General features: G+C 46.0%; 1 protein-coding gene across 6 annotated transcripts in view; it reads left to right on the forward strand.

Annotated features, from left to right (window-relative positions):
• COL26A1 (collagen type XXVI alpha 1 chain) overlaps positions 1-22741 on the forward strand; it is a 160933-nt gene that overhangs the window by 109643 nt on the left and 28549 nt on the right. For 4 of the 6 annotated variants that reach the window (XM_065853206.2, XM_065853208.2, XM_065853207.2 and 1 more), the window contains exons 4-6: positions 7274-7378; positions 10692-10753; positions 21885-22038. In XM_065853206.2, coding sequence (XP_065709278.1) covers positions 7274-7378; positions 10692-10753; positions 21885-22038 — 321 coding nt within the window. The remainder of the gene's footprint in view (positions 1-7273; positions 7379-10691; positions 10754-21884; positions 22039-22741) is intronic. The other 2 variants (XM_065853210.2, XM_065853211.2) reach the window with 1 other exon arrangement.

The following is a 22741-nucleotide window of genomic DNA, read 5'->3' on the forward strand; positions in this document are numbered from 1 at the left end:
ACTCATATCTCTAAAGCAGAGGCATCTGACGGAGCCATTTCCATCACCATTACTGGGTGTTGCATACACAGGAATCCCCGTTTATTGATAAGAAAAGCTGTTCCCGAAGCTGCAAGCGAACGAGTGCCTGGCAGCTGTTCAGCATTAAGTCAATTCCGAAAGTTTAAAGGATTTGTGGGCTGCGATGGTTTGGGTTCAGGCAATTAACTTTGGTGAAGTGCTTGAGAGTGTCTTCCAGACACATTTCATGGGGAAGGATGAACTTAAGCAGTTAAGAGATTTAAGTGCCCTCAAGTTCACCGACTGTGCTATTGGGGCTGAACTCTGTTGGTACGAAACCTCAGAGCTCCTTTGACTGCAGGAGAATTATGGCAGCCTGACCCTGTGCTTGTTCGAAAGAGCCAACATCATCCCTATTGCCAGCAGCATCGTGTGGCCGCAGGCATCAGTGACGCTGCATTGAGCCTCTGACGCCGTCCTCTCGCTGTGTAATTTTAAAGCGCAGGTCTGAGCTTATTTGCCAGGGTGTTGTCATCTGGTGCTCAGAAGTGATGCTGAGCTGCGGTGAGAAGGTGCGGGGCTGCGGGGAAAGAAGGTGTCTCTGGAGATATCCGGTTCCTTCTCGGTGTATTGCAGACAAATTGCGCCGTTCTGCATTTGTCCATTTTGGACTCGCTGGCTGTTCTCTCCGTTCCTCGTCAGTGCTCAGAGGGAGGGTCAGAATTCATTGTCAAATCCTCCACAGCTGTAAGAGTAACGTAATATTGAGGCTGAGTGCGTGGGGCGACAGGCGTGGGAGAGGAGGTTGGCTGTCGCCCAGCCTTACCCGATGCTTGCCATGTTCCAGGAGAAACCTCCCTGGATGCCGGGCCTTCATTCATGGCTCTAAACTTGCCATTTAAGGCGTTTTTTTAGGGGAGTTTCAAGGTGGAGGCAGCTAGAACCTTAAAATGAAGCTCCTCAGACTACCACCAGCATGTCTTGTTGGGGATGCTTAAGCTATGGTGCTTGTTGTGTAGATACCATAAAGCAAAGAAAGCACAAACAGGCAAATTGTGAATAAGGGCTCAACCTTGTCAGAAAGTAAATGGATCCTCAGATTTGGGACGCATTTGGTGAGTTTTGGGTTAAAATAACATGATGCAGAAATTCTGGAAAACCTTTTAATTATGGATATCCTCTTATTTTTCATTCTAAAAAGAGTTAGAGAAGTAGCCTGGTGTAGCTATTTTGAAGAATTAAAAATCTGAAACTGAAAATGAACTGAGCCTGGCTAACAGCAACTGGATATTTCCTTTACTAATTTTTCTTCACCCAGAAGTTAACCAGGAAACAACAAAGCCAAAACAAAATAAGAATTCCTTTGCACAGCCTTGTGCTAGCCACTCATGTGATGCAAGTGTTACTTTTCCCTCACGTTACGGGGACCAGATAATAGGAGGGATTTACCATGTCTCCCAACTCCCCAGCGTCCCTGGGTGCCTCAGAGAACAACATTGCAGCTGCGGAGCAACATGGACGGTATTCCTCCTTCTGCTGCTCACATCTATAAGGACCATTGCAGGACTCAGAGGGTTTCTATACAGGCCAGCAAAGGGTAATTAGCAGAATTAAGCAGAGTAACGGTCCTTAGACCAATTCAGTCCAACTCTCAGGTGCTGAGTGACAAGTCATGAGCCTTGTACAGGGCAGTGGTGTGTTGGACAAGGGCTGTGGGTGCTGTGCAGCCCTGAAGCTGAAATGTTGACCTGGGAAATCAAAGCTTTGCAAAAGTGCTCCTGATAATAATAATAATAATAATAATCATCATCATCAGAGTGCATTTGCTGTAGAAGGAAGCATGGGTGTTGTAGAATGCATGGGCAAACATAGTATTTTGAAGTTCAGGGACCCAAATCCTTCCGAATTCAGACCATCCTTTTCAGCTGCTTAAGCAATTGTTTGCTTTATTCATCTTTCAGCTAGTATTTTGTCTTGGCTAAAGGAAGCCGGTGCTTAATGTTCTGGATGATGAACCACTAGCGCTTGACTGGGCATCCTAAATGTAACATGTTTATGGGTTGCAGGGACTCTGTGCAGAGAGGAGACACCTAACCCGAGAGGTGTCTTACAACCTTGCAGGCTGAAGTGAAATAAAACTCAAAGCAGGGGTAGAATTTAATGTCGGAGATCCAAACTGGAAACTAGATGCATATTTCTTATACAACAGTTACCTTTGGATGCTGTTTACTACAGAAACCCGGGTTGTCTGGCTCTGGAGTGTCTTTCTGAAAGACACACTCCAGCTAAGCACACGATGTTTGGCTCGAGACTGTGAGAGATTCTCTGCCCTGCGAAACACAGGTGCAGAACTGATATTACATGAGTCCCTCCAGACTTGACGGTGAACCTCGATTCGAGTGTTTCCTTTTGTCCTGTCTGCTTCCTTATTTCACGTTACATTACGCCATATCTCGAGTGCATTCTCGCCCGATTGCTTCTCCCAGCAGGGAAAAAACGTCTCTTCCGTAAGGGATGCGAGACCATCCCAATTTGAGATGAACTTTCAAGCAGGGTGTGCTTGGACTGGGGTCAGCAGAGTCAGCCAGGTCCTGTTGAGTATCACAGCACGTCACAGATCAGGGAGTGACAGAGAAATGAGTTGGGTCAGGCTCTGGATTTTGGTGTAGCGAGGACTGCACCAGCTATAGGAGGAGAATGTTTTTCCTCTGGGCTCTGCATCTTCATCCTCCTTGGCAGGAAGGCGTGTGGGCTCCCTCCTTGTAGTTTGGGGAATCTTAATCTAACTCACGTATCTTCCTGTGAGAGGTTCGTACATATGTATTGTTCATGCTAACCTGTCTCTTTATTTTCTATCTATATATTTTTTGCTTTGCTGTACTTTGCAGCCGTGCAGTGATGCTGTGGTGAAGCAGGGGAGTCAAGGGCTCATCGGAGGGTTGTTTTATACAATATCAGAAGTACTGGGCACCCATGGTACCACCAGTGTCACCTGGGGGAACCACGTTCAGCAGCTCCAGAGACAGCAAGGCTTCACAAAATCATGCTGGATAGCTAAAATCTTTATTATCAGGGTCTTTTCATTCATCAGGCAACTACGCTGGGCTACGTTAGTAAAATGTCCTTGGTGTTTCTAAAATAATAGGTAATACGTTCCTAGCAAAACGTGTTGCATCAAAATCCAGCCATTCCCTGCTAAACCTTCCTCTGACAGATGAAGATGGATTGAACACACATCCCACAACTCGTGGTTGCCTGTGAATAAATGATCATGATCTAATTCCATATGCTAACAGAGCGAGGGCCTAACCAGCAAAATAGATCCTTGGCGCTGTGAAAGAGCACAAATCCCCAGGCTGAGAGCAATTATGTGTAAAATTAGTGGTGTGGGAGTGTGCATGTGTGAAATTTTAAATAAAACAACGTGAGTGATGTGAGCTGTTTAAGAAGAGACCTGGGTGAATAATGGGGGTTTTGGTGTTCATTCGCTAAACCGAAAAATTGGAAAGAATAATGATTTGGGAGAAACCGAAATGGAAATTTTTAGCTTTTTGACACAACGTAATGACTAAAATATGGGTTTGGGTCAATCCAAATTATTTCATTTGACCCAAAGTGAACCGTTTCATTTCAGCTAAGACTATTTAATTGGTTCATTTCATTTCTAATTTGGGCGAGTTTTGAAATCAATGCTCTTTCAAAACTTGAGACTGAAACATATCATTAAGAAACTATGAAAATAGCTTAAAACATCTAGAAAAAATTTTGCAAAAATTTTTAAAAATTCACCAATTTTTTTCACTTGATACTAGGTACCAAATGGTTTGTCATTTCTAGAATACCAGCCATTATTCCAAAAGTGCCTTTTGTGGTAAAATTTCGCTCAATTTTGCTCAGGTTTTCTTTGCAGACACTTCAACATCACAGAATATCGTGATAATGAAAAAATATTTATCACTTATTCAGGGGAAAAAAGCCTTTTCCTGTTTAAGAAGGTAGAAGAAAGTAGACATGAAAATGAAGTTTGAATATTTTGCAAGCAGAAAAAGATTGGATAGCAGGTCTCATGAAAAGGGAAATTTGAGCTGCTTTTTAAAGAGAACCAGTAAAGTTGAGGATAAGGGTTTTTATAATAGAGATATACATTAGAGAGAGAGATCACAAACTGAGAAGATTTGGCAGTGATCGGAGTCTTCTAGCAGAGATGGTGAGTTATCCGTGATGACGGTAAAAAGGCAAAAATATTCTATAGGTGTTCTGTTTCATATTGATAGGCAGCCTAACAATTCACAATTTACAGATGAAATTAAAACTTTCCATCCTGCAAAATCTCGATGTGCAAACTGTGGGAGAGAACAAGCCCTTTTTGGTCAATGAGACAGTCTGCATTTCTCTGGGAGATGCTTTAATTATGGCAATGGTCACACTGAGCAGAAATGTTTTGAGCTTTGTCAGTGCTGGCTTGGAACTTGGGATTAGAGAAATTGTGTGTTGGAAGAGAGTAGCCTGTGGGTTTTGGTAGCTGTTTGACCTAGAAAGGAGACAAAAGTAAGATGCTCTGTGTCCTTCCTTCCACATTTTCTCGTGGGCGATACCCAGTCCCGCTGGGCTGTGTCTGCACATCCCAAACAGAGGGACGCTCCAGGGTGGTGACATGTTCTGTGCACACTTAAGTTAGAACATGCCATGTTTGCAGCTCAGCAAGAACATGGATTTCCCCTGCAGCTGAATGCCCCGACATGTTGGGGAGAGGAGGGACCTCATGAGCTTTTTTCTTTGGTCGGCTGTCTTGGGCTGTCCCAGCATCACTGCTCTGGAAGACCCCGGCATCTGTGGCTCTTCCCTCCACGCTGTCTTTGCCAAAAGGTGAAAATTTCCAATGCATGCAACAAGTAAACATCATGGCAGTAAACAGAGAGACTCTTGCAGCTGAGTCTTAATGATTCTACACTAAACAAAACTCGCAGAGGAACAGTTCTTGTGCCAGCTTGCTGGGACCTGAGCCATGGCCAGGGCGTCCAACCTGCGGCAGGATCCCATCCCTCCCGCAGCTCTCAGACCTTTGATTCCTGTTTGCTCTTTGGAGCGGAGGCTACCGGGCGACCCAAACGTTCCTCCTCTCTGCGGTTGCTGTCAGCCTGTTGCCTTTCACATGCTGAAAACCCTGTTACAGAGCTACAGACATGACTGATTCTAAACAAGCACAATTAATAAAGTCTATCTAGCCAACATCTGACTCTCATTAGAGGAAACGTGTTGAAAAAACAGATCCCAGGTTGGCTGTGATTTATGGCTTGGGCCTGCTATCCTTCACAAGCACTGGCGAAAGCTTTTGCAAAGGGCCAGAACATAAACTACTTAGGGAAACTCAGTATCCATGTAAAAAGGCTGGAAGGGTCAAATCAGACAAATTAAAGAGGAGCGGAGATGCAAGCCCGGGCTGGCTGTCCCCTGCTGAGGGCCACCTGGGCAGGCACAGATCTGCGTTTGTACCTCTGTTGTGGAATTTGACTTGAAATTTCTTCCATGCTGGAGTCTGAAAGAGTCACTGGTTTTTTTCCTGGCCAAATTGTGTGTATGTGTGCGGCAACAAGTGGATGGAGGGGTTAGTGGTCTGGTGGTTTATCTTGCGCGTGTCCAAATATAACATCTCCAGTGTGTAACATGTCAGGTGCTCCCCAAGTTGACAGGGGACGCTGGCTTTGCTTTCTACTTCCCTTAGGAGTTTCCAGCTTTATCCTTCTCTCCTTGCAAAGAAGCATCATTGCCTGCGCTAATTTAGCTGACTTCACCCATGTGCTCGTCCGGATTTGTTCAGAGACTACTCTGAACTTATCCTGGAGAAAGGTGTCTGCTAATTGACAAAAGCTGGTCTCCTGCTTCCTTTGAAAGATGACATTTTCTTTAAACTCAACCTACTGAGTTGTGAGTTAGGGACTTGTAGGGCAGTGCATCCCAAACCGTAACCTGCTCTGAGCAGCCAGGCTGTGCAGCCGCTGGTGCAGAGTTGAAGCTGTCGTGTTGTGTCGTGCGGAGCTGCTGTCGCGTTCCCAGAGCTCTGAACTGGGGCTGTTGCCGTGGCCTCGCCGTGGCTCCGGTTTGCTCCCCCTACCCTGGGGATAACCCAGTTCGACCTCTTTGTGCGTGTCCATTTCTGTAAAGCACGATGGAAGTGGTGGGCTTTATGAGATGCAGAGAGAAGAGCTGCCAGGTAGGTTTTATCCCAGCAATCAAATATACTGATTTATTTCTCTGTGTGTAATATTTGGTCCTTTTTTTATTCTCTGACCTCTGGTCCTTTACAGAAAAAGCATTTCACTAAAAATTCATGAAAGGAAAGTGGGACTCGGAGGAGGAAAGTGCATTGTTTAGAGTCCCGAGCAGGTTGAAGCATGAGCTGCAAATGCAATTCTTATGTCCCGAAGCCCGACTGTGTGCTACGCCCCATTGCATTGCAAGGTTGAAGTTTCTTATAATGGCAAAATGTGGTCTTGAAAAAAAAGCTGGCTGCAAAGCTTTTATTTGTTAAACAAAGGCTTTGTGATTCTAGAATTCTCTCTCCTTTCATATGCTATAAACCACCTCCTCCACCTCCCCTCTGAAATATGAATTTTGGAGTAATCCATCAAGAAAAAGGGAGACAGAACCTTGATCCCTTGACTTCGGTTGAGCTGTGCAATTTATATCTACTGAGCATCTGGCTGTAGGGAAACCAAAAGCCTTTTTAATATTCTGCAGAGACTCTGGATATACAAATGAGCGTGGGCTGTCAGAGCTGAGAAATGGGGCAGAGATGCCAAGAGGTTTCTTTGCCTTTTTGCATAAAACTCTGACCTGTGGCCTCATGGTGCAAGTTAGCCCGCTTTGTTTGGTTTTTGTTTGTCTTTGTTTTACTCAGTACCACTGTGAGAATTGTGCTGAAATGATTAGAGACCCATTGGTATAGAGCCATTATCACACCTTTCTTCTTTTGAGTGAGGAGTTTGGATATTTGTGGGGTTTTCAGCCTTGAGCAGTTGAATTGTGTGGCTATTTAATAATGAAATTATGGCAAATGCTGCTCGAGCCCTGCAAAGCAGCAATGCCGAGTTAGCAAGGCACCCAAAGTCAGTCTCTTGTGGCCGGAGCGTGTCCAGGGCGGGAGCTGCAGCCACGCAGTCAAACGCAGCAGGATTGGGGTTAGTGCATCATTGCTGGCACAGGGTACATGACCTGTTATTTTCCAGCATGCTGAGCCTACCACATCCCTGATGTGACTTTTCTTTCCATCCAGTTGCGTTGCTTTCCCCGTGCAGCCGGAGGGTGGGAAGGGAGAGGTGTGCTAGGACAGTAACAGCGAGACGTTATGGAGACAGACTGGGTGTCACGCCATTCGCAGGTACGGTCTCGTGTTCATTATCTCAATTATTTATCCTCCCTGCTGGAATATTTCTAAAACAAATCCTACCATGTGTTTTGAGGTTGGGCTTCATAGAGTGAAATCACAACTCCTTTTTCAGAGTCTAGTTGGAAAAATACAAATCTGCCAACTAGGAATATGAGGGAAATAAACTGTGGTTCTGTGTAGCAACAAGTGATGGATTTCTGTAGATATGGAAAGCGTCTGCTCTGGAGTTCCAGGTCAGAGAGTATGTGTTTTTGCCCCAATGTTATATTCGTTGCATGCGAAATAATGATGTGAGATTCTGCAGCTCGTTTTAATAAAGCAGATTGCTTTCACCCTGATCAGAAAATTCAGCTTCACAGTTTCACGTTCGGAACCGCCAGCCATCAGGATTAAATACTAAATGCTTCAGCGCATAGTAGTCAGGGAAGATATTTATTAACTTGATTTGTCACTATCATTCTCAGGCTTTCTCCAAGGACAGATAGTGACCCCAGACCTTGGAGCAGCCCGATCCCTGGTGTGCTGTGAGCGAGCTCTGAACGCAGTTTCTGTAACTGCAGCACCAAGCATTCACCTGTGTTTGAAAGCATCGCCCGTCTGCAGTTTAGCTAGATAAATGTCACAAGGATTTGCTAGCAGTATGGCTTGCCCCAGGAAGAATTTTCACAGTAGGATGTCCACTTTCTGGATTAGTTAAATATCTTTTGGGTCTGGGCTAAGTACTGTGGGTGTGAATCTGGGTTTCCAGGCATTTCTCAAAGGAAAGGATCAGAGTTCAAATTCAGCTTGGGCTTAAGTAATTCTCTTGCTGACCTGGGCTGCATTTTCCATATGTTTCACCAGGAATCACTGACACAAAGGTGATATTAATATAATACAAACCCCACTATGCACTGGCACTGCTGCTTCATCCCCCCTTCTCTGATTTTGTTCGCTTAAATCGAACTGTGTGAGCTGCAGACTCACCTGAGAGGGCTCTTTGGGAGACTCCTCAAGAGCAGGGAGGCTGCTGGTGCTGTTTGTACACTGTGTGACAGAGGCAAACAGAGGATCCTCCCCCGGGAGCTGGTTGATTCACCCTGTGCAGATGGGTAGTACAAGCCCTTTTTTATGAGCTGAGCTCTCCAAAGAGAGCTTAATGATCAATACATCTCAAATTATGCACAGAGATGGTTTTTAGACAGTTCAAGTCAATCTCTCAAAACCTGTGGGAGTTATTAACATGTGCAAGCCAACAGAAGGGAGAATAGGACTCCATATTTTATTTGTTCTGTAACACATCTGGTACGCCTTTTGGCTCTTGGGAGCACTGGATTTATTCAGTCTTATCTTTCTATGGGGATGAGCAAGATCAAAAGCATGAAGCTGGTTACACACAGAACATAATTCCCCGTTTTACACACCACAAGCAGATCCAGACCAAGCAAGCCTCACCCATTTCCTTCCCCGTGGGACAATGCACTTATGGCACTTGCATGTTCCTGAACTAATTCAAGCCAAAAAATATTGCCCAAGATCTATTGCAGAGAATAAAAATAAACAAGTGTTATTTTCTGTTGAGTAGAAGAATGTCTATGTCAGTATTGACCTGAAAGGAAATCCCTCAATCTAAGTGTTCCTGAACCATCAGATGCTTTGTCTGCCGAGTGCTGGGTATGGTGAGGTGGATGCTCTGTGTGAAGCTCCTTTGGGAAGCTCTGCAGCTCCACATAGAGGGTCAGTGAGAGAATTTCTCTGGAAGGTTTATGCAATGGGTGATTGTTGCTGCTAGCGCTGAAGTGATCTTCTTAGACTGTAAATCACGAGGTGGAACAGCCAGGCTTACTGGCCCTCCGAGCCATGCGCTAAAGTCTTTGCATGGCCGAGAGCCATCAGCACATACCATGGGCTTCATAAAACTGAAGCGTGTTTGTAGGTGAAGGTTGGAGAGATTCCTTGGGCAGAAGGTGGCAAAGCTTGTTAGGGCTTTGATAACTGAGTTCCATGTGTCAGGGTGATATTTAATCAGGCCCAAACCTGTGTTCACCTGTTCTTGCCCATAGGTAGGCGCTGGGTTTACTCAACATACTCCACATCAGTACAGCCTCAGCATGAGCTGCACCTGGATGGTCTGTTAAGGGGATGAAGAATTACATGTAAATGTCCCCAGCCCATTGGAAATACCAGGATTAAATACTCCTTCCATGGGCAGTCAATGAAAACTGACTCTGGCCCTTAAGGAGACCAGAAACACACAGAGAGATGTATTTCTCCTCTGTGGGACATGAGATGGTGGTGATTCATCACTTGAATATGGATGGTTTATTCTCTGAAATATTTCGTGCTGCAAGTCATTATCCCTTTTTAAAACCTGTTGTGCTTCACAAGTCATGGTAGGTGAGTGGTCCAGTCTGGAAAGCTGCTCTGAGAGCTGGGAATGGGCAGTTCAACACCGGTGCAAAGGGCTGAGAAAGTGCCTTGTTGATTAAATGTCTGTTCAGGGCTTCTTGCTCCTTCACTCCCTTTAAAATTGCTGAAATAAAAACAGAGGCAAAGCAGCAGGCCTCCTGATTAGATAAACCATGTCCTTTGTATCAAGCAATCATTTTAAACTGCACTCAGAGCCCATTATGTGAATGTTTGTTCTTCCTAAGGCATCCTGTCAAGACCCCTTTGGTGGTTGCTGTTGTTTCTGTGCAGCAAAGTGAGATGGAAACCACTTCGTGCTCTGGTCTGCTTCAGCCGTGGGGTCTGTCCTGGATTTTGTTGCTGTCATTAAGACAGATGTTTTGTTGTGGAAGTGGTAACAGGGCCTGGAAGTGCAGGGACGGAGCAGGGCTCCACAAAATGGGCATTTTGTGTATTTATTGATTTCCTCGGCATCTGACCAGTACCTAGTATAGGAGAGGTTACAGCACAGAGTTAAATGGGAGCAGTGGCTGTGCGATCTGATGTCCTGTGAGGTGGGAACACGTGCCATACCAGCTAGTACCAGTGGCAGAACATGTGTCTCTGCTGGTACCAGCAGATCGTGCTGGTTGGTACCTTGAAAAGTCTTAAAACTAATTTTTTCTTCACCTACTTTCTACTTATTGGGAAGTTGGTCTCACACTCTACCCAACTAAACATCCCCAAACAAGGTTCATGTAATGTGGCTGTGGCTGGTTACCTGTGCAATGGAATTGAATATTTATTGTCTGCTATAACTATCTAGAATAATTTGTCATGGATCAAAAAGGGAACAGAGCCTGCAGACTGAAAGCAATGGATTAAAATGCAAATCACACAGAGATTTTACATAGTTTTGTTTTGGTTTTTTTTCTAGAATGCATGAACTGCACGAGACTCGCCGATATGACGGAGAGGTTAAACACGCTTGAGGCCAAGGTAAGGACCTGCCTTTGTTCTTCTGTTCGGCAAACATTTCCAAGAGTTGCTGGTGAAAAATAGGCCGAGTTGGCAGCCCTGGAGAGATGAGGTGTCTGTCCTTCCATCCACAGTGTGGAACAGGCTGTGCTGGGCTGGTGTGCACACCAGCATCGCTCGCCTTGCGCTTCCCATGCAGCCGCAGCTCTGCATCCCCTCTTCCCTCCAGCCACCCAGCTCAGCTCCCCATAAATAACACGCAGACCTGAGAAATAACTTGTTGTGTGTTGCCATCATGCTTATCACCACGTTTACTCGTCACAAGCCTGTCCTCATATGGCATCTGCCTCCTCTCCAGCCAGCTCCCATGCCGGGCTCGCTGGCTGCCGTGCAGTGGCGTGTTCAGCCCGTGCTTGCTGCTGTCACAAGCGTGCAGCTGTTAATAAGTAATAAATAGCTCGTTGCCCTCGACTGGGACACGTTGGCTCGGGTTTTGTTTCAGAAACAGAGGGCAGACGGAGCTGTAGGAAAAATCTTTTGCTTCAGCTGGTTGATAACACGGGGATGTAAAGCAGTGATTCCCCTGGCTCAGGAAAGAAGCAGACGCTGATTCTGGTCTCTCTCACCAAAAATGTCTTGTAGAAACCCTCCCAATGTAGAGTGCCAAACAGAGGAGTTATGGTATCTAGATTTTTCTAAGAACAGCTCTTCATTACCCTGTTCTTCAAGTGCTATCCAGTCCTGCTTTTTTATCCCTTTTGTGAAAGATGGGAGGCTTTTACACATAGTTTAGTGGAGACAAATATTAAGGGGAGACCTTCATGATGTGGATGTTTTTCCTGCAAATTATTTTAATTTCTACCTACTGGGATTCAGATAAATTGTTCCAGACTAGTGACAAAGCAGCGGAGTCAGTCATTCCCCTTTGATCCGTGGTCCGTTTTGTGACAGCCCGATCCTGGCTGTTAGATATAGTGCTTTGGTCCCTTTAAGTCATGTGCTGCTGTTATTATTCATTAACTGATGGTTATCAATGACATAAAAGAATTCGGGGAGAAACCTTTGTGGAGGGGGATGTTGGATGTGTGGTGTTTTTCAAGCCCAGTGCATTATGGTAATTTGGGACTTGTCTGTGCTGAAACGGAGTGAGCAACATTGTCTGGAACTTCCTCAAAGCCTTCACAGTTATATTTCACTACAAGAAAACGAAGGGGTGGGGGGAGTGAAATTCTGGGGAGCAGAATTGTTCGAGTGGAAACAACTGTTGTAGCGCAAAGGACAGAAGATGAGCTGGTCTGTTTTTTGAGCCGTGGGAGCTGGCAGGCGGGTGTTTTTTGGCAGCGAGGAGCTGGAGGCGTTTGGAGAGGAGAGAGGGGCTGGTGAGTGACCTCTGTGTGCGCAGTCCCCAATCCAAGTGAGATGGGACCAGCCTCAGACAGATGTAAGTCAGCCCTCCCATGCTCAGCCTGTGACCAGCTGCACCTTCCCACCCTTTCCAGGACTTTCTAAATCTGGCTCACTGGAAAAATGATGTCAAAGACTGTCATGACATCAGAGCACCCGTGCTCTGCTGGCTCGTGCTGCTCAGCACTTGGGTAACAAAGCCTAAGATGCTAACGGCAGCTGAGCCGGGCCCCTGGCAGGACTCACGGAGGAGGAAGGAGTTCCTACCTGCCCAAATCCCCTCGAGAAGTCTTAGTCCAGGAGTGGAACTGCACCCAGGTCAGTGGGTTTGTCTTGCAGTTAAGAAGCTGGTTTAAATCGAGTGACATTCCCCTCACTTGAAAACAATCTGCTCTCTGTGCTTGGCACCAACTGCCAAATGCCCCCGATGTTTGGCAGGTGCTGCCTGCTTGCCTTCTACGTGGGAGCTCCAGTGAAGGCAGGAGCACGTTCTCTCCTGCTCTAACCAGGGACACTTGTGCAACAACTGGCATTTCTGTCCTGGCTGGCAAAGCTGCTGTGCTGTCCGTAAGAGACGCTTCCTGTGTCTGCAGCCATCTGGCCGCAACCTGCTCTGTGTTCAGGAGGGAGCACTGAGTCACCAGCAACAAACAGCCTTGATGGCTGAAGACTTTGTAGTCTTGGAGAGCTTCTGACATGAGGAACAGGGAGGCAGATGCCTGCAGGGTTTGGTGCTGAGATGTAGCCAGCCAGCCCCTGGTGATGACAGAGGGTTCATCCTTCCTATGAGCAGAGACAGATTTCCCTGGTGCGGTCCTGCTTCTCCTGGAGACAGCTGAAGTGGAGGAGCTTTGCTTCCTTTGTTCTTTTGAATTTCAGCCCAGCATGACTGCGGCGAGCTCAGGGAGTGGCGGTGGGCGAGATCAGCCAGCTTCAACCAGGTCAGGCCACCGGCACCTGCTCTAAGGGCTCTGAGGCACATGGAGCCTGTGCATCCTTGTGATAAACCCTGCAAGACCCAGGGTGAGAGCAAGCGTGTGGAAAGCTGCCTCTGAAGGCACTGTGGGCCTGGGTGCTGGGTGAGAGGTTGTGCTTTAAACTGAGTAGGTTAGGGACAAGTGAAAAACAATCTGTTCCTCACACCTCTGCGATGGGGACAAGGAGGTTTTGTGTGAGGATATGTAAAACACGCGTTTGTCCTCCAGTGGCTGTGAAGGGCAAGGTAAAGAAACTTAAACTCAGTTGTGGAAGAAGAGGCTACAAGACTGTGGTTTCTTCTCTCGTCACTCTTCTTCTGCAGACTTTTATAGCTGTCACCCTAAAAAATGGGGATATAACTAGAAATGTTCTCATCTTTCTTATACAAGGATGAGCTGGTTCATCCAACTTGTAAGATCAGCATCCAAATGAGGTAATAAAAGTGACCCTCAGATTTTTTTGTAATATGAGAGTTGGATCAGAAAGCAAGAAGCAAGAATAAACACAGAGCAAATGGAATGAAAAATGACTCATTGGGGACCGATGCTTATATAGCCCTTGGGGAGGAGAGAGACTCTGAAACATGGCTGAACTGTGTGGCAGAACAAACTCTTCACGTCTTGTGCTTTCTTTAACGCTGCTCTAGGTTGTCTGTGTGGCTGTAGGAGATGTTTCTGCAGGAAAAGAGGTGGAGATGGAATCAGGTTCCTCCCTTGTCCACCCTGTTTCGAGTTACCCTGTCATCTTCCCAGGACAGAGTTGGCCTGTTCCATTTGCTCGGTACCGGACCATTTGGGTGCCAGAGATTTGAAAGCTTGATTGAGAGCTTGAAATCTACGAGCCATGGGGCTATGTCAGGGAGGATGCTGTTGAGCCTGGAGTCAAGGACAAGAAAGTGTGAAGGACAGGAAGAAAATTACCCTGTCCGCGAGCTCCAACATCCCAAACTTCACCTCTTTCCCATGAAATCTTGGTTGACATTGCTGCAGCTCCCCCTGACCCCGTGAGGATCCTTTCCAATGAAAGGTTTCTCCTTTTGCCAGCACAGCTTCTTAGTGGGAACAGTGTAGAGCCTTCCTTTCTGAATTTCTTGAGCCTGCTGCTGCCCTCCTGTGTCACAGGACTAAGCCCAAACTCCACAAAACTCCAGAGAGCGGCAGGAAAGCAGCTGCAGAAAAACTTCTGCTCATTTTGTTCGCCCAGGGTTTTTTTACGAGCTCCACCACAGAGCTACGGGCAGTGCGATATTAATCCCAGCTTTCGGTTGGAGCTTGAGTGCAGCATTTGATGTGAGTTGATATAACCCAGTCTTATCTCCTGACACCGCTTTTGAGGAGTTCGTGGCATTTCACTTACAGCTTTAATGCAGGGAGATAACATTACATATCTGGTGTCTGATTGATTCATTGTGTGATTGATAAATGACATGCATATTTTTTGCATGAAAGCAGTCCTTGTAATGTGATTCCCCACGCAGAAGATTCCGAGAGGTTTTAAAGAAAACCTTCGTGCTGTGCACAACGCTTGATCAATACAATGCTATTTATATGAAATCACCCCATTTATTTAGAGCAGATTACCCCACAGCACCTTCACTACCCTGTGTCTTTTGAATATGAAGCACCATTACTTGGAATTTTAATGTAATTATTGTATGGAATGTTTCTGTATTTCCCACCTTCTTCCAAGCAGCTACATGAAATACTAGCAGTTGTGTGGGATGTTTTATGGGGTTTGTCTTTTCTTTCTCTGATAGACAATAAAACAATTTCCTGCTGTAGTGGATAAATATTTGGAGAACAGAAGATGTTTCATGATACTGTGACACGGTTGATTGGGAGGGAAACCCCAGTTGCTGCTGGTCCTGTGAGTGCACGTTGGCGGTTGCTTGATATTGCAAGGATTTTCATGGATTTTTCATGTTGCGTATGTGATCACCACTATCAGTTAATTTCCTTTCTGTTTTGAACAGGAAGGCAGTTTATCTCATCTCGAAGGTTTCCTAGTGACCCTGTGCAGAATCTGCTTCTCCAGCTCTAGGAATGTGTTGAATTTAAGGAGTATTTAGGCTATTTCACAGGTAGCTGTATAATAACGGCTGGTTTCTAGTAGCAAGAACAAACTTGAAATAATCCCTGAACAATTTTTCATTTAATCCTGATTTTTCTATAGGTTAATTAATATAACAAATGCCCCTAAGAATAAAATGCAGCTTCCTAACTGATTTTTACTCATGAACCAAAACTGGATGGGCAAACCAAATTTTGTATCAGTGTCTGTAGCTGAAGTTTGTATCTATCTCATTGGCCTATTTCTAATTAGCAATAATTGTGCTAATGATTAGGACACTTGAGGAAGTTCAGGTACTGGCCTCCCTCTCATTTGGGCATGCTTCTGTCTTTCAGAAATACAGTTAAAATCCTTTCCTTCTCAAGTCTAATAATTGTTGGATCTTATTTCTTATCACTGTTGGATTGAAGGAGCAATCTGTCCCCTAAGGCTGTTCCATGTGTTTGGCAAATGGTGTAAATAATTTGTCAGAACCACAAGAAGGCTTTAAAGACCTCCTCCTCCTCTACCCTCCCCTCCCGCAAAGCCTTTTAGTTACAGGTTTGGCATTTTTAGTCAAATAGATTGAATATTTTCATAAAATAGCTTTGAAAAATTCTGTTTTCCTATGACATGCAACTTAATCTGCTAAAAAAATCCTATGTCTGCATTAAGAAATGCTTTTGGTGTGTTTGCCACCTGGGAACATTATTTACCAGCTTTGTTTTTTGAGAGAAATACTTTAGTGGAGAAAATCAGGTTTCAGCACAGAGGTGTGTGAGGAGCCTAAGGGATGGAGGTGCTCAGAACCTTTGCTGATCTTGTGCCTACACGTGCAAACTTCCACTTGATTCTCAATCAGATATTCTAGTGAACCGTCACAAGGTAAATATCACAAGAGAAAAATTACTTGGGGTCCTTTTTTTCGGATTGCACCAGGGTGAGCCAGGAAGGGACCAAGCTCCTGACCTTTTCCAGTTGTGCTGCTCTCCCCTTGCAGCTTTTCATTTAGAGTCCAGCAGAGAAGGAGAGCACACGAGGCGGCATCGCAGCCCCTTGGAGCCGGTGATGGGAATCTCTGCACTAGCTGGTGGGAAACTATAGCAGCTGATGGAGGTCAGCCAGAGCTGAGGGCTCCTCGCTGGTCGAGCAGCAGAGAGCTGATCTCAAAGCCGTTGCTGAGAACAGATGTTACTTTCTCAAGAGCGAGTTCGTCTCAGGCTGGCCTGGCTCCACATCCGGAGCGCTGCTACGTCCCCAGCAGGTGACAAGCAATAAATTGGGCAGAGAAGAATGCTGTGATTTTGAGAGTGAAGGGTTATAGCTCCAATGTATTTTTATCAGGTGTTTTAAAGTAATGCTGGGGAATCTGATTTCACCCTGAGCGCCTTTGTGTACTTCCCTCTGCAATGAGCTCTCAGCATGGCATTGAAGTTTTGCTGGGTCCTTTCCACATCCACCTCCTTCCCCTGGCCCTGACGCGTTGGGGTGCTGGCAATGGTAAGCTGGACGTGTTGGGGTGTCAGCGATGGTAGGCTGGACACGCTGGGGTGCCAGCTGGTGTGATGATGTGCTGAACATTGCCTGCCTTTCATCTAAGCCAGCAGGCTAGCCTGGGCTTTGTGTCTTCTCTGCTCTGATTCCCTCCCTGCCAGAAGACACCTGCTGATGAAACAGTCTCTTTTTTGCATCGTGCTTTTTGGAAATCTTGTCAAACTGTACCAAAAAACAAATACCTTTGCAGAAAGAGCATGAACTACGCTACCTGTGCATTGGCAGAAGCCTTCGGTCCGTGTTTGTGTCTTCCAAGCCATAGCTGGTGACATAAGGCTTACCTTCTGGTCTGCACTGCGTCACTGGAATGACATCACCTGTTGCTCCCCACATCATTTATCAATACAATAAGAACTTCTCCATGCAATAATTATCTTGTCCTCTTTGGCCAAAGCCTCTAAGATGTAGTAAGGATGAAGTCACCCAGGTTCTCTCTGGGCACCTGGTTCATCAGATTTCAGTGGACACTTACTGAATATCTTTTGGCTTTAGAAACCAAGCAATTGCATCTGCATTGGACCCTTGTGTTCACAGGTTTCATATTGCTATAAGAGAGATACCATTCTCCATCAGATTTTGTAAAACTCCCTGTTTAACTCTGTGTCTTGATGAATGATAAAAACCCCTATATTTTGCCAAATAATTTGCTATAAAGAAAGATATGTCCAACAAGTTATGCAATTACTGTTATTAATCAGCTTGTGTCTTTACGAGATCAAGGGAATCTTACTTTGCACTGAAATTTTTAGCTGATGAGTTGGATTAATGCAGTTTCTTTCCCTCCTCTTTAGAGAGGGATGGAGGGGAGTTAATTCCGCCAGTGCTTCAAGAGACCAAATATCCCCTGTTTATTAATTAATAATATCCATCTGGATTATGTTAAATGATTCCCCCTGCACTTTCATGGATTTTCATCCAAAGAAAAAGCATTCTGAGCCCTGTTGTATCAAATTTGAAATCTTTGGAAGCCCAGCTGTCCTTTCCTCGTTTCTAGCACCTACTAGTTACAGGACATCAGGAATGCGAGTGGAGGACAGATGATGGGAGGAGGCTGTTTGTGAAATCTTCTTTTGATGTGCGGGAACAACCAAAATAGGGTTCTTGAAAGCCATTACAAGCCAAAAAAAGTCCTCTGACACCGAACATCTCAAGAAGATGAAAACCTTCCTCCTGTTTCCATTGTCCCTGGGCTGAGCTTTTGATCTGACGCAAGAAATGTGGTATGTGTCTGAAGTTTAGAAAGTTTATGCTGGCAAATAGCAAAGGGGGAGGTGGGTTGAGTAAGCTGGGACTGAGCTTCAGGCACATAACGCTCGTGTCCCCGCCGAGGGCCCTGTGCTCGAGCGGGCCCCACGGTGAAGAGCCAGGCTCGGGGCCACGGGGGAAGAGCCGGCGCCAGATCCTGTACAGAGGTGATGCCGGCGACTCGGCGGGAAGAGAAGGGCCCGGGGGTGAGGTTTTCAGGCAATAACCTCTGCCGCTGGCGCTGGCCCGCGAGCTCCCCGGCCAGCGCAGTGCGTCATCCCTCCGCGTTCCCTTCGCCTTCGCATGCCGGCCCCTACCTCGGGCCCGTCTCCCGCTGCGGTGTTGGCAGGAGACGCGGCCCCATTTCAGTTCTTTCCAGCTTTCTGACCCAGTTCAGCTGCATCTGAGAGGTGGGGTCTGGAAAGCAGAGACAAGCCCTCATGCCGGTGGGACCTCTGTTGCCAGAGGCTCGGGTTCAGCGTGTCCATTTAGGCTCCGGTTTGACTTTTTGCTTGCTTGTGTGCAATAAGACAAAGCCCGAGTGTTTTGCTGAGTTGAGTCCATCCTTCACCTTGTCCAGTGCAATGCAAACTGGGAGGAAAAGTCTTCATTTCTCCTGCAGGGATCTCCTGACTCCACCGGCAGCAACCACAAGCGTTGCCCTTCAGGTTCTTCTCTCTACCTGCTCTGGTTGGTTGGGTCGCTAACGTTACCCATGGCCTCACGACATATTTCATCTATATGGCAGCACTAACATGTTTGCTGCCTCCGTTCTTCATGGAGGAGTAACTTTTGCATTGAAGTGGTGATGGTAACAGAGGTGGGCACTGCTTGCAGTGAGGGTTTCCAATCAAAACCACACGTTCTTCTTCACTTGATGTTATCCCTCTCTCTACTTCAACCTTATTGACTAGAAAATACCAAGACTTTAATACTGAGACTTTTAATCCATTGCACATTTTGCTAATTTGTTTTTCTGGCTGTGAGCCTCTGTGGTATCATTTTCCAGCAGTTTACACAGAGGGCTAGAAACTTTCTTTTTTTTGTTTAATGAAAGTGGGAATTCTCCTTGAGTCCCTTGACTACGGCAATGGCAGCCTTAAGAAAAACAGAACGTGACAGAAAATAGATGAATGGCTCCAACGCTATTGCAATAATGTGCAAGGACCCCGTTTGTGCTGTGCTGGCTTATGGGAGGACACTCCTTGTTGAAAGAACCGTGTGTAGTTTGAGATTTTGAATGTGACTAAATCCCTCGTGCTTTTCCTTCTTTAGCTTGGCTCTGTGGATCTCATGGATGTGAGAGCTCTCTTCTTTCTCCTTTATTTCTTTTGGGCACTTCTTCAGTCCTCGTCATAAAAACTAGAATTTCTCAGCAATTTCAAGTCTGGAGACTTCCTGACCTCTATCATTTTGTGCCCAGGGAAAATAAACTTGTTCCTATGGTTTGAGCCTTAATGACTGCTAAGTATATATAGTCAATTTATAAAAGAGCATGCTGGATTATTCCGTGCATGCCTTTAAATCTTTTACAGCATTTATCAGCAGAGCGCTCATTTAAAACATGTTGTTTTAATGAAAAGGATACCGTTGCCACTGTTTTATGTTGATTATGTGGTAACACATTTTTATTATCACCCATAAAAATGATTTGGAGCCGTTCCACTCCAGATGCAACTTGAGCAGAGCTGTGCTGGTGCCGCTCGCGCCGCCCGGGAGGGCCCCGGACCCCTGCGGTTTGCTGCTCTCTGACCATCGCTGCTATTGATTTAACATCGCCTCTTCCCGCAGCGCCGATGGGCGAAATCCTGGCCAACACAACCCTTGTCGGTCCCTTCCTCGCAGCAGGAGCATCCTGACCCTGCCCTGGCTGGAGCCCTGCTAATTCACCATCTCCAGGATTAGTTTTTGCCTGTGTTGCTGAATACGCTCTGGCAACATCCAAGTGTTTTGCTGGGGAAATAAGACGGTAATATAATAGCATAAGTTGATTCAGAAAAGGTCTTCAGTGCACGCTTGAGTCCTGTGTCAGTGGGGTTTAAGCAGGATCCTGGTAAGGCACATGCTTAGCCTTTGTTGAACTGATAGCGTATTTCCTTGAAAGTCTGACAAATTATTTCAGAGGAGCGCAAAAGTGCACGAGACAGACTGAACCGATTCCTTCCTTGCCTGGCGTCAGAGAAGCCGATCGAATAAATGCATAGTGGCCTGATTTGTTTCTGCTTTCTTACTAGTCAGAAAGCAAAACTCTGGGTCCATGAATAAAGATCCTTGCAATAAAGGAAGAATTTTGCTTGTTTGCAACAGCTGAGTTTCAGTTCCCCTGCACTTAACCTAGCTCCCAGTTTAATTAGTTTCTGATTCACCCCTGTCAGGCCAGTGCATTCTGCAGGAAGTTCATCATTTCTGGCGCTGCTGCGATACTGGCTCTCACCATGCCTTGTAATAAATAAGTGATAAACCTTGTAATAATTGCAAGTTAAGAACAAACAAGAGGAGCCAAGTCACTCTCATTTATAATTGCAATGTGACTTCATTATGTAAAAACAACACAGCATGTAAAAGCTGAAACTTCTAGGGATTTAGTGGAAAGTCTGAGCCATATTTTCTTTTATTTCCCTTATCCCTAGATCAGTATTTATTTAGGTGGTCTCCAAACAGGAGGAGACAGCGCTGTACCAAACCACGGTGTTGCACTCCTCGAACAATTTTCCCTTGTAGCTTTGTGCTTAGAGAGCAGAGTTTGCTGGAGGTGCTGGATGCTCGGATCAAAACTCTTGTTCGGGAAACCTCAGCCCCACTCCAGCCTGATGGGGGATTGGGTCAGTGCTCCCAATGGATTAGGCTTTTTCAAAAGAAATCTATAGGACTACTTTGTTATGCCCCACTTGCTTAGTGGCTGGGAAGGCAGGGGAATCAAGCATTTAGATTAAAATAGTTGAGGTTGGTTTTTTAAAGTCCTAATTTTGTGAAAACATCAATTTAAAATGTTGATTATAAAGTGCAATGGATGTTCCTCTGGGCTTCATTGTAATTAAGTTTGTCACAGAGCCCACCCGGGTCCTTCATCCCTCTGCTTCCTGTGGGCGTTCAGGTTTATTGCGGCCATGTTAAAGACCAAGTTCCAGTTTCATACTGGCCACCAGTGACCAGGGCAGCGCTGCTTGATGAACAGCCGTCTAAATCAAACAGGGAAAATGGGTCATTTTGCCAAGGAGCTTAGGTTGTAAATGGCCCAAACAGCTCAGGGACGCACATGGGGTTGGGGAGTTATTTGAAGGTAGTGTGTTTACAAGGTATAGAAACAATTGTGCGTTTTAATAATATCCTATTACCTCTAAATAGAACTCCTTGAGGTAATTGCCTACCTTTTTTTTATTCACTCCAAAATGAAAGCACTTCACATCTTTAAAAGCTTCATGTTCTCCACCTCTTTTCATTTGGTCAGCATTTGTGCTTTGGCTTCCAACCAGTACTCGTCTTGAAGAACCTTGCTTTGCTACCCTGGGCATCCTACAGCCCTTCACCTGGTACCAGCTCTCAGCAATTCCTGAGCTGATGACTCTGGATTTCAGCACGTAACCCAGCAGTGAAACGCTGTGTCCCCAAACACCAGCTCTGCTCCCTGGTTTCATGTTTCTCCCCAGGGAGACAACCCTACATGCGGCTGAGTCCCCACGAGCAGACAAGCCCTCTCCGAGGGAGGCTTGTGCAGGACCTGCTTGCAACTTAACCCAGCAGCTTCCTCCACTAATTGCTGCTGCTGTCCACAAAACCAACAGGGCTTTAACACCAAAACCCTACGCTTTGTGATGCAGTTATTCACAGCTCCTGCTGGCAAGGAGAGGAGTTTCAAGACCATTTCAGGATTGAGACCATGTACAGAAACATCCCACTGACCTGGTTTGCTTCCCCTGTCCAGATCCTTCTGCTGGAGGCCGCGGAGCGAAGCCCACCGCTGGAAAACAACCTACCGATCACTGGGACGACGGCCACGTGGTACGACGATTTGCTACCAGATGCCTTTCCCCTGCTAAATCCTGGGACTGTCCTGAGAAAAACAGTGGGATCTGTTGGTAAGCATAACCTCCTCGTCACCGAATCACCCACCAGACGTGCAGCATTCCCATCGGGTAGCTAAAATGAGGCCGTGTCAGTGTGACGGAGTATTGGAAACTGCAGGGGAGAGAGGCTGGAGGGAAATGCTGGCAGTTCCTTCGCTCAGCATTAAGATTTTCAGATGGGCTTTTTAAATATTTTCCTCTTTTTTTTTTTATGGGCACATTCGCTGCTGTGTGTTTGATCCATCGTGGGACTGGCCGCGCTCAGGCCGTGCGGTGCTGCCCGATGAGCAGCCTTGCTCTATGTCTGCCCTTTGCTTTGCATCCTCAGCCCAGACACCGTAGCTTTGTTTTTGCAAACGCTTGCTGCAAGGTGGGATTGTGCTCAGCAGGAAAACCACCCTGCAGAGAGGCACCTGAGAGCTTTCAGCCTCTCTTGCAGGGTTAAAATCAGCATTATTTAGCTCTAAAACAAGGAGGGCCACCACTATTCCTGCCTGTGTGTTTCGATGTACACATTTTAAGTCCAAAAACAGTGGATTTTCAGGCCTGGATAGTTTGAAACATTCCTGAGGAAACTCCAGAGACACATGGGGCTCACAGGGGACAGTGTTTCCCTGTCTGGGAGCGGCGTGGGGAGGTAGAGGCTGGGCTGTAGGGGTAATGGTTTTATTAGGACAAAAAGACTTTCCCATGAATAGCAACATCAGTTGCAGTC

Source organism: Patagioenas fasciata, chromosome 19 (genome assembly GCF_037038585.1).
Source record: "Patagioenas fasciata isolate bPatFas1 chromosome 19, bPatFas1.hap1, whole genome shotgun sequence".
NCBI classification, from domain to species: Eukaryota; Metazoa; Chordata; class Aves; order Columbiformes; family Columbidae; genus Patagioenas; species Patagioenas fasciata.